Consider the following 19,542-nt stretch of genomic DNA (forward strand, 5'->3'; position numbering starts at 1 on the left):
GACGGAGACTTTTATTCTCTACGATCTTTTTGTAAAAGTAATTTGATTTTAGAAATATTTTGTCCCATAATCCATAATGTCAGGATGAAATCGACATAATTTTAAAAAATTTATATATTCCTGTAATATAATTATGGATAAAAATACTAGTCAATAATTAATAATTAGTAATAATATATAAGAGAAATTGAGTAATATAGAAGAAAAAGAGATAAAAAAAAAAGGAGGAGAGATCTCATTAATTTTAAAAAAAAAAATTTCAATTCAATTACACAGAAAAAATGTTATGTGACATAACAATTTAGTTATAAAATTAGTGATATAATAATATATAATAAATTTATATTAGAATTGATAGATAAAATAAAATCAATCTTATCTTAAAGAGATAATATCAGTATCACCTTAATAAAAATTAATAAAACTTTATTATTTGTATAATTATTTTGATAAATAATATAAAATTTTAATTAAACTATGATTAAAATTAGAATGTCAAATCTAATTTTTAATTTTAAATTATTATTTATGATATAAGATTCATAAATATTAATGTGTCATGTTATAAAATCTAAATAAAATTATAAACTTAAAACTAATCTTAGAAATATTCTAAATTAAAAATAACGCAATTTAATTCATTAAACCAATGAGCCATAAGCCTTAATCTTCTAGAAGGCAACGAGCGAAATTAAAAGAAGACAACTCTCAATTTCTCATATATAATGTAAGAAATCCTAGGTGATCAATATTTTTTCTTCCCCATATTTTCGTTTTATTTTAAAACCAACGTAACACTATTCTTTTTTATATACTAAAAGTGTTAGTCTTTTAACATTTTTATATTTTTTTTTTGTTATTTACGATATTTTTTTATTTGATAAATTAAAAAAGTAATTTATTATTGATCAAAATTTTATTTTAAAATTTATTATTAGTCAATAAATTACTATATATATAAAATAAAATTTAAATTTTTAATATTTATTTAAACAAATAATTAATAAATTAACTATTACACTAATTCAAATAAGTTAACATGATATATGATAAAATCTCTTCATTTTATCTTTGGCTGAACTGTAGCTACTTATCATCAAATGCTATTCAATTAGTAAATTCAACAACCTCTCTTATTTTGACACGAATGTCTAATAACTACTTACCTATGATTAATTTTTTCCATATTGAGAAGAATAAAAAATAAAACCTAAATAAGAAAGAATTTCCATTATATTCTGGGTATTAGAGGATATAACAATGTTATTAGAGGAGGATAAATAATAAATCCGCCACATCATTAGTGGAATGATAGATGACCCTAGAGTTTAAATAAATTGATTAGGGAACAGATCAGTCATCACCCTAGAGATTAAATATTGAAAGGCAGATCCACTAAAAATTGCATCTTCTTTATTTATTATTTTCTTAATTAACAATTCCTCTATGTTATTGTCATTACTGAAGTTCACCATATTTGGTCAAAGTATAATATTCCTAATTAAACGTAGCATTACATTGGTATATATTGCTGCAAATTTTAATTAAACTCTTCACATACACATGTAGAAAGTGGCCAACTTTTTGCATGGGGAGAATGACAAGTACATTTTGAAAAGAAGGCAAAACTAAAATCATTTCATATCATGTTCTATTTTTATTCGAGTAAATGGTTAGATTAATTTTTAAAAAATTATATAGTTTTTAATTTAATTTAAAAAATATTTTTTAATCAAATTTATTTCTTAAAATTTTTAAGTTAATCAAATTCTATTACGAGTGACATTAATAAAAACTGATTTGGCACGTTAAATTACAGGTCAGCATTAAAACAACGTCGTTCTGGTTCTTATTTCAATTAGTGAGATTGAGAACTCTTTCTCTCTTACTTTCATTCAAGTTCTTGTTTTTTTCAGAAGACTCTCTCTCACTTCTTTTAATTTTGGACGTCATTGAGGAGAATACAAAGAAGCTTTTATTATTGTCGCCGATTGAAATATCCGACGCAGCGTGTTCGCAAGTTTGCCATTGAGGAGTGGGCTTCGGTGCAGTGATTGAAGACGTGACCGACACCCATTTTTGTTGTTGTTTGAGGTTATTTTTTTCTGGTTACTAAACTTGTTCTTAGGATTGTGTCATTGATAAAATCTGTTTCTTGTTAGTTGTTAGTGTCTTTTATTGGAACTGAAAATTGTTTGTGAGATTAAGATTTTACTCCTTATTGATTCATGAAAGTTAATCAAGGGCTGAATATTAAAGGAGTATCGGTTTTTCTGTTCATTGTTTATATTTAGTGTTTGTTTTGTTGTTTGGTTTTGATTTTTGTATTTTTTTTATAGAATTAATTTTGTAGAAGAACTTTTTTTTATTTTTTCTGTTACTGAACTTCTGTTTAGAATTGTGCCATTATTAAATTCTATTTTTTGTTAGCATCTTTTTGCTAGAATTAAAAATTATTTTGGGATTAGGATTTCGTTCTAGTTGATTAAACATTTTCAGTATTTCAAAGTTGATCATTTTCATTCCAGCAACCTCTATTTTCATCATCCATCATAAGGGTTTTCTTAAAATTGTGCTGTATGAATTGTTGCAGCTACACTCCATAAGAAGGGGATATATATGCAATATTTTAGGATTAGAGTATAGTTTGTCACTTAAAAAACTTATTTGAACAAATTTCATAAAGATATTGTGTTGTTTGCCAAATGTTAATTAGAATATAGAGAGAATATGACATATAACTTAACGTGTCACATCAACTTTTGTTAATACCATTAATGTAAAAAGTGATGACATGACTAACGCGACTAAAATGAAATCTTTAAAATATGAATTCGATTAATAAAATATTTCAAGAATCAAATTGAAAATTAATTGATATTTCAAGAATTAATTTGATTATTATTTAATAAAAAATATTATTCGTATATTAAAATTAGTTATTAATATATTTAAATATAAATATATATGTAATTTAATTTATTTTTAATATATATTTATATTTTAATAATTAATTTTATATTAATAATTAATTTTAGTAGCTGATTTGGATATAGATATTTAATATTATACCTCATTTCAATAAAGAGAAACATCTCTGGCTATGATGTAGGCGAATTTATTTGTATGTATACATAATAAGCAGAATGCTATGGTTTTGAGATTTAGAAAATAAGAGGTCTCAATAATAATTAATTAACTAGCTTTAAGCTTGTGGATGCCACGACAGATGGATCTTTATCTTGACAAAAGCAGTGAAACTTATTGCACGATATGCATTAACAAACATTTGATTCTCTTACATATTTTATTCGTTTCTAAATCATACCATTCATTTTATTACCGATGATCTTTAATTAGATAAAGGAAACTGTTTTCTAATAATAATAATAATAAAAGTGGAACATTTTTTCCCTTTTTCATTTTACAATTAGTATAAAATTCTAGTGCTGAGTGGATATTAACCTTCTCATTATGAAAAAAAAAAATAGTGAATAATTAAAAAAAAATCACATAATCAAATTCAGAAATGCCAACACCACTCTCCAAATTCTAGCTATTAATAAATAAGTCTAACACTAATTACAAATTGCAAAGGAAATAATCCAATATATACAGTCAAGTCTATAACAACCAACGTCAAATTAGAACTGAATACCATTTATGGCTAAGCTATTATCTTTTATATAACAGCTAATAAAACTAAACATCCACTATCATGATACCACCCCTTTAAAACAATTTAAATTGATAAAAAATTAATAATTATATATATTTAACATTTTCTTATGCAATATTTTTTTTAAATTTATGTAAAAAAATTTTATAGACTTTTTATTTTATTAGTTTTATACTGAAATTCTTTCTTTTGAGATCATCAAAAATCAAATTTTAGATTTTTAGACTGTGTTTAGAAGAGAAATTAAGACTAAAATTAAAGACAGAGATTCAAAAACTGAGAATAAATTAAATTTTTATATTATATTTAATATAAAGTATACAAAATTAAGTTATGCCTTAGTTTTTAATTTAGTTCAAAATAAATATAATCATGAAATAGGAATATTTACTAAAGTATTTTTAGTTATTACAAAAATATTATTGTTAGAATTTCAGTTTCTATCTCCAAAAATTTTAATCTCTTATATATTTATTTTTTGGAGATACTGAAAAAAATAAAATAATTTTAGTTCATACAATATTAAATTCCAGTTCTTAATTCTAATTTAAATCTCTGAAAATAACTACTATCTTAAGTAATTAAAACTCATTTTTAATTTTTTTTGTCAAAATTAGTTTAAACTAATAGAGAAGACACATAAATAAAAAAGATTTTGATTAACAAATCACATTCTGATTGGGTTCTACACTAAACTACTATTTACACCCAGCTATCTAAATAAGAAAAAAAAAAATGATCCGAAGATTAACAATATTTAAAAAGCAGAATAAAAAAAGTTGAAGGAATTCTCTTTTAAAATTATCTTTAAAGGAAAACTTCAAATAATAATATAAAAAATATTATATACAAATAAAAAATCAACTATTAAATCAATTATTATGTATTTATGTAAAAATATGTATTATTTAACTAATTTTAATATATATTTTATATTTTAATATAGAGAAAAGGATAAAATAATCTCTTATTTTTTGACCCGCAGACATTTAAGTCTCTAATGTTTTTAAAATCTGGACATATTAATTCTCGAGTCTAATTTGTTCAATTTTAAAAACTCTTTCACGTGTACATCTGTATTAACCAGGTCAGTATAACAAAAGTTATGTTTGATTTTTTCGTTGAGTCTGACAGACCCAAGTGAACATAAAATATTAAGATATCTAAATTTTAAAAAAGTCAAAAATTTAAATATATTTTTAAAATTTTGATGAGTTAAATATCTACCGATCATCAAAAGGTCAATGATTTATTTCTTCTTTTTTTTTTAATATATATATTATACAAATAGCTAATTTTTGTGTGTGTATAACAGCATGTTGATAATAATGGTAGGATCGAACTATATTTAAAAAGTATAGTTTTTTCATGTTTTTATAGCATGAATAATTAATCTATTTCGACATTATTAGCTAGAATAGAAATAATATAATTAAAATATTATTTGGATTTACTAATATAATAATGTTTGTTAAAATTTTTTTATGCTATTATATATTAATGTAATATTAAAATATATTTTGTATTAATTTTGTATCTGTTCTTACCGAGATGAGCCGAGGTATAGGTCGTCTTCCTTAGAAGGTAGGTCGGCCTCCAAGGCTTGATACGAATCACACCGTCGAGGAAAGAACCGGGGAGGTGGGTACCTGCAAAGGCACTCCGACGCTCAAGTCAATAGCAGAATATATGTATGGAGGTTTTTATTAGAAAGATGGCTTACCTCTTTTTGTTCCTGCTTCTCCTTTTTTATACTCGTTTGGATAGAGCCGATCATTTTCCTGAGCCGTAACGTCAGGGAAAGCATTAACTGTCTGTCTGGCGTTATGAGAATAATCGTCTGGCCGATAAATAAATGCCGATTATTACAAATGCTCGGTTATGATCATGGGCGCGTTACCGAGCTATATCTCGTAACCGTTCTTCTTGGTCATATCACAGCCCCCAAGCTTGGCCTGGCCTTGAGGAGACGGGTTGAGCTTTTGTCGAGTTATAGCTCGGTATACGGAGCCCCCAGGTCAACTCGGATCATTCCGCTTTTACACTTTATAATTAAGTTTTGTAAAATTTTATTTAATTGGGTGTTGTGCGTTGTCATCATTGTGACTTGGTTCAACTTCCAATGATCCCTTTTAACCGTTTTAAGTGACATTAAATGAATGGCTCAGATTAAGTCATGGAACTGAAAGGTTTATTAAATTAGTGGCTTAGGTTCAAAACCAAACTTCTGCATAGCGTGTTTAAGTGGGGGGTAGCAGTTTTCACAGAGACATGAGTGCAAGAGGTCAGTAAATCTTCTTTGTTTCTTCCATTTGCTAGTATTTGTTTTTTGGTTTTTCCTGAGAATGAGTGAGGCTAAGAAAAAATTGTTACCTCAAGTTGGTAACGATGAGGATTACAACTGGGTTGATAAAGATGTTCATATACGGCCTTCGTTGTTTTCGGATACTGAGAGTGTGAGCAGGGTAAATTTGGGTAGGGTTGCGAGAAGCGGCTTTCGGCTGGAACTACTGCCATGCAGCCGGTCTGATCGTGTTTTTCACAGAAAAAATGATTTTCAAAGTTTTTATATGTATCGTTGTGTCATCGAGGAACTGCGTGTAAAACTTTCCTTTACTAGCTTTGAATGTAATGTGTTGAGGCAAATGAACTGCGCCCCTTCCCAAGTACACCCGAATGGCTGGGCTTTTATCAGATGCTTTCAAGCTTTAATGAATTTTCTTGAGATTGAGGCAGAAGTGGAATTGTTTTTTTCCTTGTTCCAAGCCAAAGGGGTGTGGAAGGGTTTGTGGATCAACCAGAATAGTACTCCAGGTTTTTGCATTTTCAAACTTTATAAATCATCCTTTAAAGATTTTAAAGAAATGTTCCTGAAGGTGAAATCTGTTGATGATGAATTTCCGTTTTATCTTGATGAGAATTTGGGGGAAAAATTCCCTATGTACTGGTGTTGTCATCCGCAACACATACTGGGTGTTGAGTTTATTAACAGTCGAAATGAATGCATTATTTCATTTCTGCTTGAAATGGTTGGTAAGGGTGGTTTAATATCTGTTTCTGATTTGCTTTGCTGGGAAGAGGATAAGTCTGCTGTGATAAAGTATTTTGGTAAGGAAAGTTTGTTTACATATTCTAATCCTTAATATTTTTGATTTGCTGGTTAATTCTGTTTTTGTGTTGCAGCTGGTAGCTTCCCTGGGGTAACGGCATCTAGTTTGAGGTCCCGGTTTAAGACTAAGAATTTTGAGGGGTCCTCGTCGAACGCGGACAAGGCGGATGGTGGTGCCGAAGTAAATCAGCCCCCACAGAGGAAAAAGGCTATTGTTTTCAAAAAAAGAAAGTCGGAGTTGGCCTTGCCAGATGAGGTACAAGGTAAGGATGAAAACGTGCGACTGGAAGATTTATCTAGTTTTTTAACAAAGCAGGAGAGATTACATGCTTTTGAGGAAGACGAGGAGGGTTCTTCAGTGTGGAGTAAGAAGTTTCCTTTTAGCGTCGTTGCTGACGAGGTGGTTCAGGCTATGACAGATATCAAACGGGTGGAAGAGGCTGGGGACATAGGGGTCGACCAGTTCTTACAGGTTCATTGCTTTCTTTGTGTGCCCTCCCCCCCCCTTTTTTTTTTAAGAAAATGCCTGATCAAAGATTTACTAATCTTAATTTGTTAGGTATTGGGTTTCCGATTGGCTAGTATTGGTCGTAGCCAGGAGAAAAAGCATAGAAAGGCCCTTTGTGAGGCTTCCCTAGTTTCCGAGTTAAAGGATCAGTTAGCGCTAAAGGAGACAAGTTTGTCCGAGTTAAAGAAGAAAATGTCTGACGCTGAAGCCGAGTTGAAGGTGGAAAAGGAATGTCATGAAAGGATTTCTGATTTGCTTAAAAAGAAAGAAGGTGACTTGTCGAGTTTAAGTGAACAGGTTATCGAAGTTTCGGCTAAAATGAAAGAGCTAGAAAATAGCCGAGAATCGGATATTCTGGATGCTTTCACAGAGGGGTTTCAGCGGGCAGTAATCCAGGCGAGGTTTCTTGTTCCAGATAGAGATTTTGCTGCCATGGATCCTAGCAAAATAGTTCGGGATGGCAAGCTTGTTGATGATGAAGAAGCTGCCGAGGAAGAAGACGATAATTTGGTTGACTAATGTTTAGCCATTCGTTACTGTGTTTTGAAGGGTTTATACCCTGTTGTTTGAACTGATATTTTGTGCTTTTTTGGAAAAAACTGTTGAGATTAGGGGTTTCTGTTTCCTAATCATGTATTTCGTAGCCTTTGATTTGGATTATATGACAGCGATAATTATCTGATTTTGCGCATTCGTATTATAATGCGACTTCTTTGTTTGTTTTTTTTTTATTACTGAGCAGTCCATTAAGTTGCATAGAACAAGCCCTTTTCATGAGGAAGTTTAAATATGCATAAATGAGAAAAAGGTTGGTTTTTATTAAAAGCAGTACCTGTACAATGTTGTTTAGGTAAGCCAGCCTCATTAAAACCTCCACAAGCAAAAACCCTTTTGGGAAAAAATTCTTGTGGTAGGAAAAAGAGTACTGGCATGCTGCTTTATTAGCTGTAGTATTGCTTCAAAGAGTTGATGTTCCATGTGTTAGGAAGTTTGGTTCCGTCTATCTCTTCCAGCCTATAAGCTCCTTTGCCCAAGACTTCATGTATTCTATATGGACCTTCCCAAGTTGCTGCGAGTTTTCCATGGGAAGGAGGTCGGCGAGCTTGCTCTGTTTTTCTGAGTACTAGATCACCAATGTTGAAGGACATTGGGATTACCTTCCGTGCATATCGTCGGCTGACTTGTTGTTGTAATGCGCGGTGCCTAACAGCTGCTGTTTCTCTAATTTCTTCGATCAGGTCGAGCTCTGCCTGCCGAGCTTGATCATGTTGCTCGGCCAATGTTCTTATGAGCCTTGGGACACCTCTATAGGAATCATCGCTTCTGATCCATAGACCAACGAAATGGGGTTTCTTTGGTTGTCGAATGAGCCGTGGTATTATAGGCCCATAATACTTCGGGAACGAGCTCGGCCACAATCCCTTGGCATTGTCAAGCTTTTTACGCAGCGCCTGTAGGATCACTTTGTTAGCGGCTTCTAGCCGTTTGACTGTGGATGTTCCACTGAGGCGAAGTGTTACTTTATTTTTAAGTTCTGCAAAAAAGTCTTGAAATTTTGGTCAATGAACTGCCGACCATTGTCGGTTACAATGTGACCTGGGATACCAAATCTGCAAATTATGCTTTTCCAAACAAAGCTTATCATCTGTGTGGATGTGATCCTTGCCAGAGGTTGCGCCTCAATCCATTTTGAAAAATAATCGATTGCAACTACCAAATATTTTACCTGTCTCGGGGCGATGGGGAATGGCCCGAGGATATCGATTCCCCATCTATCAAATGGCCAGCTTACCACCGAGTTGTGAAGATGCTCTGCAGGCATATTGATGATCGGCGAGTGCTTCTGACAATTGTCACAGCTTCGGACTTTATGTTTGCTATCCTCCCATATTGTTGGCCAATAAAAGCCGGCCCAAAGTATCTTCTGCGCGAGGCTTCTAGCCCCAGAATGTATTCCGCAAATGCCCTCGTGGGCCTCGGACAAAACAAGACCGGCTTCCAACCTGTCCAAACACTTTAATAGAGGTCGAGAGTAACCTCGCCTATACAAAGTGTTATTTTATTTAACAAAGTAAAAAACGTGGCTTGTCGCCGGAATTTGCTCTTATCTTCAATTTCCTCGGAAAAATTGTGTATAATTGTTGTACGATGTCCAAATATTTTAATAAAATCGGGTCCTTTGTTTGAAAACTGTGGTTCACTTGCTGAACTACTAACAATGAATCACAATAAACTTTTAAATTATCAATGCGTAAATCGGCAGCTAACCTGAGCCCGGCTATGAGGGCTTCATACTCGGCCTGGTTGTTGCTGGCCTTGAATGAAAATCTGAGAGAATGCTCGAGAGCTATGCCCTCCGAGTTCTCGAGTAACATTCCAGCGCCGGCCCCGTGAGGGTTCGAAGCACCATCTACAAATAAGGACCACTCCGGGTTGGATGTAATTGAACATGGCTCTGTGAGTTCAGCAACAAAATCCACTAAGTGTTGGGACTTGATTGATCCTCGCGGTTGATATTGAATGTCGAATTCTGAGAGTTCAATGGCCCATTTGATCAGCCTTCCTGCTAGCTCGGGCTTCGAAAGGACCTGCCGCAGAGGTTGTCCGGTCTTGACAATGATTGTGTGACTTTGGAAATATGGTCGGAGACGTCTGGAGAAAAAAACTAAGGCCAGGGCGACTTTTTCCAACATCGGGTAGCGAAGCTCGGCATTCTGTAATGACTTGCTCACAAAATATACTGGCTGTTGGTTCTTATCTGTTTCTATCACAAAAGCAGAACTAATTGTCATATCAGTAATAGACAGATATATATACAATGGCTCACCGAGCTTTGGTTTTTGTAGAATAGGAGGCTTTGAGAGGATTTCCTTTAGATTTGTGAAAGCCGTTTCACACTGTTGGTTCCATTCAAAATGCTTTGCACTCTTCTTTAAACACTGAAAGAAATTTAAGGATTTGGGTGCTAAACATAGTAAGAATCTGGATAAAGCCGCTAACCGTCCCGTTAGTCTTTGAACTTCCTTTATCGTCGTTGGACTCTTCATGTCAAGTATTGCTTGACATTTCTCCGGGTTTGCCTCGATATCTGCTGGTGAGGATGAACCCGAGGATTTTCCTCCCGGTACCCGAAGGCACACTTTTCTGGATTTAATCGCATCCTGTATCGTCGGATTGTTCGAAGATCTCGGCCAGGTCCTGGATATGGGGGTCGCCGAGCTTTGTTTTGGCAACCATATCATCAACGTAAACTTCTATATTCCGGCCTATTTGCTGCTCAAAGATCTTGTTCATCAGGCGCTGATATGTTGCCCCTGCATTCTTTAGACCAAAAGGCATAACATTATAGCAGTAATTACCAGCCTCGGTTATGAAAGCTGTTTTTTCTTGATCTGCCTATTTGCTGCTCAAAGATCTTGTTCATCAGCTGATATGTTGCCCCTGCATTCTTTAGACCAAAAGGCATAACATTATAGCAGTAATTCATAACATTATAGCAGTAATTACCAGCCTCGGTTATGAAGCTGTTTTTTCTGATCTGTTGGATGCATAGAATCTGGTTATAACCAGAATAAGCGTCCATGAAGCTTAAAGTACCGTAACCGCAAGAATTATCAACCAGGGTATCAATGCAAGGTAAGGGATAAGCATCCTTAGGGCATGCTTTATTTAAGTCAGTAAAGTCGACGCACATGCGCCACTTACCATTGTTTTTTCTTACCATAACGACGTTGGCTAGCCACGTTGTGAACCTAGTTTCTCTGATGAATTTGGCGTCGATTAGCTTTTTTACCTCGGCTATTGATGCTTGTCTTTTTTTAGTGCCGAGGTTTCTCTTTTTTTGGGAGACCGGCCGAGCTGCTGGATTGATATTCAATTTGTGTGTTATAACAGACGATCTATTCCAGGCATATCAGCGGGTCATGCAAATAGGTCGACGTTTTGTCGCAGGAAGCTTTCAAGGCTTTTCCTTTCTTCGTCAGTCATTGAGGTGCCCCAAAAGTGAATTGCATCGGATCACCAGTTAGAGAGATCTTTGTCAATTCCTCTTTGGCATAGGCCGATCTTCAAATCGGCCCGAGGTCGAGTTCAGCCAATACTATATTTTCTGATTTGATGGAGTTGACTTGTGGTTGTCCGGTCTTTTTGATGGGCTTTAAGCTGGTGTTGTAGCATCGCCGAGCTTCCTGAAGGTCACCATGGACCGTGGCCACGACGTTATCCTGCACGGGGAACTTGACACAAAGGTGAACTGTAGATACAATTGCAGCAAATCTATTTAGAAAGGGGCGACCTAAAATGACATTGTAAGGGCTAAAGCAATCGACCACAAGATATTGAATATCTTGTGTCTTATATAACGGTTGCTCACCGAGTGTGGTCTGTAACCACACTGATCCGAGCACAGGAACTCGTTCTCCTGAGAATCCGACCAGGTCTCCAAGATACGGTTGTAGAATATTGTTGCTCAGCTTCATTTTTTCGAAGGTGGTGAAAAATAAAACATCCGCACTGCTTCCTGGGTCGAGTAAAACTTTTCGTACTATCAGATCTCCTAGCTAAATGGAGATGACGACAGGGTCATCTAGGTTGGCGTCAACACCATTTAAGTCGGCTGATTTGAAGATCACTTCTGGGGCATTTGCCGTAGGCCGAGGATTGCTGGGAGCGTCTGTTACTGCTAACATGGCCCGATAAGTTCATTTTCTGGCTGAGCTTGTGTGTCCACCTCCAGCGTAACCTCCTGAAATGCAATTTATTACCCCTCTAGGTTGTGCCGGAGCTTTCTCCTTTCCTTTCGAGGATGTGCCTACTGCTGATGTATCAAGTGTTGGGATGGTGTTTCTCTGCATGTGTCCTGCAATGAACTTGTCGAGATGTCCTTGTCTTGCCAGTCGTTCTAGGAGATCCTTAGCAATAACGCATTCATCGGTTGTGTGTCCGTGCTTTTGGTGGAAAGTGCAATATTTTGATTTGTCAACTCCCTTTGATTCCGGATAATTGCCAGCTTTTCGAGGAGGCCTTATTAATTTAGAGTTGAGTATCTCCTTGATGATATCATCTCTCTTTGCGTTGAACTGGGTGTATGAATCATAACGAGGAACTGGCTTGAATGTTTTCTTGTTATCTCGGGATTTATCGTCATCCTTGCTTGCAGGCGATCTTTCTGTCTTTCGTGCTTGCCTGAGCTCTTCAACATCAATCTGACCTTTAGCCTTCTCCCGAAATTCGGCCAAGGTTTTGGGCTTCTCTACGGCGATAGTCTCTTGAAACTTGCCGGGGCGGAGGCCGCTCTTAATGGCATGAAGGTGAACCTCTGGGTGGAGATCGGGAATTCTCATGGCGACCTTGGTGAAGCGCGTGATGTAATCCTTCAAGCTTTCTTGCGGCCCTTGTTTAATGGTTGTCAAGTAGTCCGAATCGTGCAAGTAGATTGCTGATGCGGCAAAATGATCTTCGAATTGCCTCGCCAGCTCCTGGAATCGCGATATAGAATCTGCAGGCAAATAGCAAAACCAGTCAAGTGCAGGACCATCTAAAAATGACGGAAAATAGCGACATAAAATTGGGTCGGATGCACCGTTGACGATCATAATAGATCGGAATTTTTTGACGTGCTGCTTCGGGTCTCCTAGTCCATTGTATGGTGTCAGGGTCGTCGGCAGGGTGAATTGCCTTGGCAATTGAAAATTCATTATATCGGTTGTAAATGGTCCGGCAGAGTTGTCTCGTTCTTCCTCTTCGTCATCAGGTTGACCTTCCTCATTGTTGTTGCCTCCTCCCTCATTACTCTGAGGTGTTTCCGAGACATGAGTCGGATTCGACCGTCGCTCGTCGTTTTCTTGTCGCGGTTGATGGTCATTGTTGTGCTCTATTCGGGCGTTAACCAGCTGCGCGATTTGATTTTGCATCCTTTGATTCTCCTCCGCCATCCGTTGGTTTGCCTGTTGAAGCTCGGTCACCATCCTCATAAGCTCGAGGGGGTGGGGGGAGGAACATCAGCCATGTGTAAATGCTAGGGTACTTTAGGGCCTTCAGCAGATGATATCTTTAAGCTTCGGCCCCACGGTGGGCGCCAATGTTCTTACCGAGATGAGCCGAGGTATAGGTCGTCTTCCTTAGAAGGTAGGTCGGCCTCCAAGGCTTGATACGAATCACACCGTCGAGGAAAGAACCGGGGAGGTGGGTACCTGCAAAGGCACTCCGACGCTCAAGTCAATAGCAGAATATATGTATGGAGGTTTTTCTTAGAAAGATGGCTTACCTCTTTTTGTTCCTGCTTCTCCTCTTTTATACTCGTTTGGATAGAGCCGATCATTTTCCTGAGCCGTAACGTCAGGGAAAGCATTAACTGTCTGTCTGGCGTTATGAGAATAATCGTCTGGCCGATAAATAAATGCCGATTATTACAAATGCTCGGTTATGATCATGGGCGCGTTACCGAGCTATATCTCATAACCGTTCTTCTTGGTCATATCAGTATCTATTTGATATTAAATTAATTTCGACACTATATTTAAACTATATATTATTAATTTTTAAATAGACATTTTTACGGTACATCTAATAAAATATATATCTAAATGCACAGTTTTATCATGAATTCAAACAATGTTAAAAAAAATAAAGGATAAATTACAAAGATCTCCCCTCAACTATAGGTATTTGAATATTGTAGAAGAGGTTCCCTTTCAGTTTTTTTTTTTTTAATTCACAATTTGTTTAGATCGTTTACAACAACTCGACCAAAAAGAAAAAGAAAAACAACAAAATAACTCTAGAAAATAATTAGGCATCCTTATATATATATATATAGAAAGAGTAGTGCTAGGGAACCAATGGCCTAAGTGTACAATATATACAATGGGTTAAATCTTTGGTCCATGAATAAAATGAACATCACCATACTATCCAGAATAACCATCGGATACCGAGGATAACCATCCGGATACCAAGGATAATAAACATCTCAATAAAAATTTAAACTAATTTTGGGGTTCACTAAGAATCGAACTCTTGACCTTTCAGATTTAGAACTCTAATACCATATCTGAAACCACTCATCCCAAAAGCATAACCTGACAGAACAATGTAACACTAATGGTCATATCTCTAATACTTCCTAAACCTCCATTGTACACATTGTACGCTTAAGCCATTGACTCCTTATACTTTCTCATATATAAAATCACATATCCGCAGCTTCCCCTATATTGCTTAGTAACATTACATATATATACCCACACTTTACATGATCATTAGTTTTTAGTTTAATTAATATGTTGTTTTTTATGATTTTATCAAATTTATAATTAAATTTTGGTGAAATATATGATAAAGATGTTGTTTTAAAGATGTGCTTATGTGGCAAAATCTAAACCACATATTCTAAAACCACACTTTTAACTTAAAACCGTAACCCTTCACAAAGAAAAGCGTCACCTAATGGAAAAAAGTAAATTAGAAGATTTAAGAGAAGAAATAATTAAATTATCAAAACTAATAGATCAAAAATTAATGATTTTAACCAATGTTAATTGTAATGACACTGAATTCTTAAAATCAATACAAAATGATTTTTCTCAAAATCTTTATTTTACTATAAGTTTTATTGAGGGACTTCAAAAACCTGAAAAAACTTATTTTTCACATGGAATTTCTAAAAAATGCTACCATGGAAATGATTCCCCACATCTTCATCATACTTTTAACCCACAATTAAATTCTATAGTAGATATGCTTGAAGAAATATTAGTATCTATAAAATTTCAAAGAAATAAGGAAAAAGAGAATCCCAAAGAAGAAAATTTTCAAAATATAATCAACATAACAGAGTTAAAAGTAAAACCACCATTGAAATTATGAATATTGAAGAAAAATTAGAAGAAGTTACAATGCTTTTTAAACAATTAAAAATGGCTCAAGAAAATAATATTATAGAACATGGTTTTCAAATAGAAGAAGAATTAGTAAATAATGAAAATATAGAAAATGAAGAACACATTCTAGACTATTCAAGTGACGAAGAACCAGCAATTCCAATACAAGTAAAAAATGAAGCTGGAACATCTAAGGATAATCAATCTCAATTTAAATGGGAAACAGGTTTTGATAATTATGCTTTTAAAAAAGGATTTATAAATAAAGATTCAAAATATACAAAAATACCATCAAAATACGTTCCTAAAATCCAGGAAATGGAAGGAGAAAGAATGCTCGATTTAGACTGCAAAAAAAACGAAAAAGAAATTTTCGAAAATTGGTTGAATTCCTTCTTATTAGAAGCCTTTACTAATCCAAAACTTAATGAATTGTCTGGAAGAGACATTTGGAATTACATAGGATTTCATACTAAGGGAACTATAAGAGATTATATGACATCAATAGAAAACCAAATAATAGAAGAATTAGAAACAAAAACAACAGCTTATGATAAGATATTATATATAATGATGATTTATAAAGAATTTTTTGGAAAAAATTTATAGATCATAGACAAGAAGTCTATAATAAAGAATATCAAGAAGCAAAAAACCATTTAGCTAATTCAGATATATGATTTATGTAATGTGGAGTCTTATATATGTGAATATAGAATACATTATTACAAATTAAAAGAAGAAGATAAAATTATTATCTCAGTATGTATATAACAAAACTTCCATATCCTGCTAATGAATTTATAATGGGAAGATTTATAAGAGAAATAAATAGAAGAACAATTGAAAATAATTTTGGTGGAGCAACCTCTGCAATAAGAGAGGAAATAAAAGAACGTTGTATGCAAGAAGCAACTCAAAAAAGATTTGCAAATATAATTAGAATTTGCTGTCAGGATAATGAAGAGATACCTCAAAAATATGGTCTTAATAAAAATTTTCAAAGAAAAAGAAAATATCAATTTAGAAGAAGAAAATACTATCCAAACTGGAGAAAAAAGAGATATTTTAGGAAAGAAAATAACAATAAAAACAAAAGACAAGAAATAACTATTGCCCGAATAAAAAGAAAATTGTAAATGTTGGTATTGCCAAGAAAGGACACTACGCAAATGAATGCCAAAAAAAGAAGGATAAAAAGGATCTTACTAAACAAATAGAAATTGCTAAATCTTGTCTCATGGAACCACTAGAAGAATCTGATGATAACTTAGACTATTTTTTTGAATATGTCTCAGAAACAGACTCAGAGACTGAGTAATAATGCTACATTTATTACTATAAAAATAACAGAAAAATTTATAAATGCTTTCATAGACTCTGGAGCAACACAATGCTTTGCTAGTTCAAATATAAAACTTGATTGGAAAAAATTAAAGAAACCATTAAGAGTTAGAATAGCTGACAAATCAATACATAAAATTGACCAAAAAGCAGAGATGGTTGAAATTTTTATTCAAAATTATAGATTCATTGTTCCATCTATATATATGTTAGATTCTGGAATGGATTTTATCATAGGAAATAACTTTTTAAAGCTATATCATCCATTCATTCAAGAATTAACATATATAGTTTTAAAAGCTCCACACGATTCTTCAATAAATCAAAAATCAAAACGTATAAAAATACCAACTACTACTATAGATAAGATCTTAAAATTTAAAATATTTTCTATATTAGAAACATGTTATTTAAATCTATACTTTCAGATAAATATTCCAAAAAATAATCTTGAATAAAGATAGAAGAACTTTTGAATGAAATTTGTGCTGAAAATCCTTTAGATATTAAAAATACAAATAACGAATTAGTAAACATTAAATTAAAAGATCCCACAAAAGAGATAAATGTTCCAAATAAATTCCTTATTCCGCAAGAGATAGAGAAGTTCTCACTAGAATGTAAAGATCTTTTGGAAAAAGGAATTATAAGATTAAGTAAAAGTCCTCATGCGGCTCCAGCTTTTTACGTTGAAAACAATAATGAAATTAAAAGGGGAAAACGAAGAATGGTAATAAACTATAAGAAAATGAATGAAGCAACTATTGGTGATGCTCATAACTTCCAAGAAAAGATTCTATTTTAGAAAAAATCAAAGGAGCAACTTGGTTTTCATCTCTTGATGCAAAATCAGGATATTGGCAACTTCGTTTAGACGAAGAAGCAAAGAAATTAACTGCTTTTTGCCCAACAAAAGAATCAACAAGTGTGTTGCTCTATGAATGGAATGTATTACCATTCGGATTAAAACAAGCTCCAGGTATTTATCAAAGATTTATGGAAGAAAATCTAAAGGAGTTAAATGAATTTGTTTTAGTGTACATTGATGATATACTAATTTTTACAAAACAGGATAAAGAAGATCATCTTCAAAAATTATTAATAGTTTTAGAAAGATGTAAAGAAAAAGGATTAGTTCTTAGCAAAAAGAAAGCAAGAATAGAAAAACAAGAAATAGAGTTTCTTGGATTTTATCCACTGAAGGAAAGCTAAAACTACAACCAAATGTTCTAGAAAAAGTAAATTTATTTCCTAATAAATAGAAGATAGAAAACAATTACAAAGATTTTAGGGTGTATTCTTGGATTAATTCTATCCACTGAAGGAAAGCTAAAACTACAACCAAATGTTCTAGAAAAAGTAAATTTATTTCCTAATAAAATAGAAGATAGAAAACAATTACAAAGATTTTTAGGTGTATAAATTTATATTTCTGATCAAGGATTTTTAAAGAATACAGAATACACTAAAAGCTTATTTCCAAAATAAGTACTAAAAAGAATGGAAATGGATGAAAAGATAGTATGCAATTCAAAGAATTAAAGAATTATGTGAAAAACTTCCAGAACTTTATATTCCAGAAGAAAAATGACTACTTAATAGTAGAAACAGATGCCTCAGACATAACCTGGTCAGGATGTCTAAAAGCTAAGAAAGATATAAAAAGCTTAGAACAAGAAAAGAATCACTAGATTCTAAATATCCCCCAAAGGAATTACTTTGCAGGTATATTTCAGGAACTTTTACTCCAACAGAACAGAGATACCACTCATGAAAGAAAACTCTGGCAGCAATTAAATCTCTTAAAAATGGAAAATCGTTTACTACCCAAAGAATTTACATTAAGGACAGATTCAAGTTACCTAACAGGTTTTATACGATATAATTTAAAAGTTGATTATAATCATGGACGATTGGTAAGATGGCAATTATTTTTGTTACAATATCCAATAAAATTGAATATATTAAGGTGACAAAAATGTTATTGCAGATACATTAACAAGAATGGAGTTCGTCTACAACGCATTAGATCAAGAAATTCAAAAATACGAACAAGAACTCGAAAAATGCAAGCATTGTCAGCAATAAGATACAGATCCAATTCCTCAAGAAGGCCATCGAAGCAATGAAATCAACACAACAACCAAAACCATCAGAGTTCAGCCAGCTAAGCGTGGTGGACAAATCAGGTGAAGCTGAAAAATTCCAGAAAACAAAACAATTGCTGAAATTATCAAAAAATCCACCCAAGATAAAAAATATTATGTAATTTATAATGGCCCCATGAAAGGAGTATATGATGCCTGGAAAAAAGCAGCACCATTTACACATCAATCAAGGATAATTCATAAAGGAGGGTTTTTAACACTGGAAAGCAAAGGAATCTTTCAGGGAATATGAAGCTCTTCATCCAGAGCAAACCCTAAAAAGAGCAGATAAAGCTCCAATTCAAACCCAGGGAACAGAATAAGAAACATTCCTACAAGGGCTGAAATCAAGAAAAGAAAGGGTCTGTAGATCAAATCTCAGAGAAACCCTTAACATAGTCCTGAATTGGACTGAAAAAGGGCAATCTTGGGATATTATCCTATTGCCAAGAACAGCTAACAAAGCTGGTTATATTTCCAGATGCTTCCCCATCTGACACCTATCAGTTTTCCAGTATGGATTAATTGATACAATTCTAATTTTTAATGATCTGAAAATTATTAGTGAGTTTTCCTGCAGGATTCATTGATGCAGTAAAGATTTAAAAATATGATCGACAACGTAAATCCAAGGATATATCCCTAAAATTTACGAATAGTCAACCTATTTTAATGAAGAAGAAAATGCTTGGTTCCAGCACATCAAGTAATCTTCATGTCCGTCTTCCCCGGAATTTTCAACCAATTGATCAAGTTTCAAGATTTAACAATCTACAGTCATGAAGGAAGACTAGCCACCACTAGCAAGGTCTTCGAAAGAACTCAAAAGATAACAGAGATCTCACACAAGAATCAATTATAAAGTAGAAATACTT

At 33.5% G+C, this 19,542-nt stretch overlaps 1 protein-coding gene across 1 annotated transcript; it reads right to left on the reverse strand.

Moving 5' to 3' along the window:
* Window positions 1–11,996: 11,996 nt before the first annotated feature.
* Window positions 11,997–13,262, reverse strand: LOC130957753 (uncharacterized). Its single transcript, XM_057884599.1, has one exon. The coding sequence runs from the start codon at window positions 13,260–13,262 to the stop codon at window positions 11,997–11,999; it is 1,266 nt and encodes a 421-aa protein (XP_057740582.1).
* Window positions 13,263–19,542: the final 6,280 nt, after the last annotated feature.

This window comes from Arachis stenosperma, chromosome 10 (genome assembly GCF_014773155.1).
Source record: "Arachis stenosperma cultivar V10309 chromosome 10, arast.V10309.gnm1.PFL2, whole genome shotgun sequence".
Classification (NCBI taxonomy): Eukaryota; Viridiplantae; Streptophyta; class Magnoliopsida; order Fabales; family Fabaceae; genus Arachis; species Arachis stenosperma.

Excerpts from the sequence above, each read along its gene's own strand:
- LOC130957753 (XM_057884599.1), bottom strand. The coding sequence starts at position 13,262 with ATGGTGACCGAGCTTCAACAGGCAAACCAACGGATGGCGGAGGAGAAT.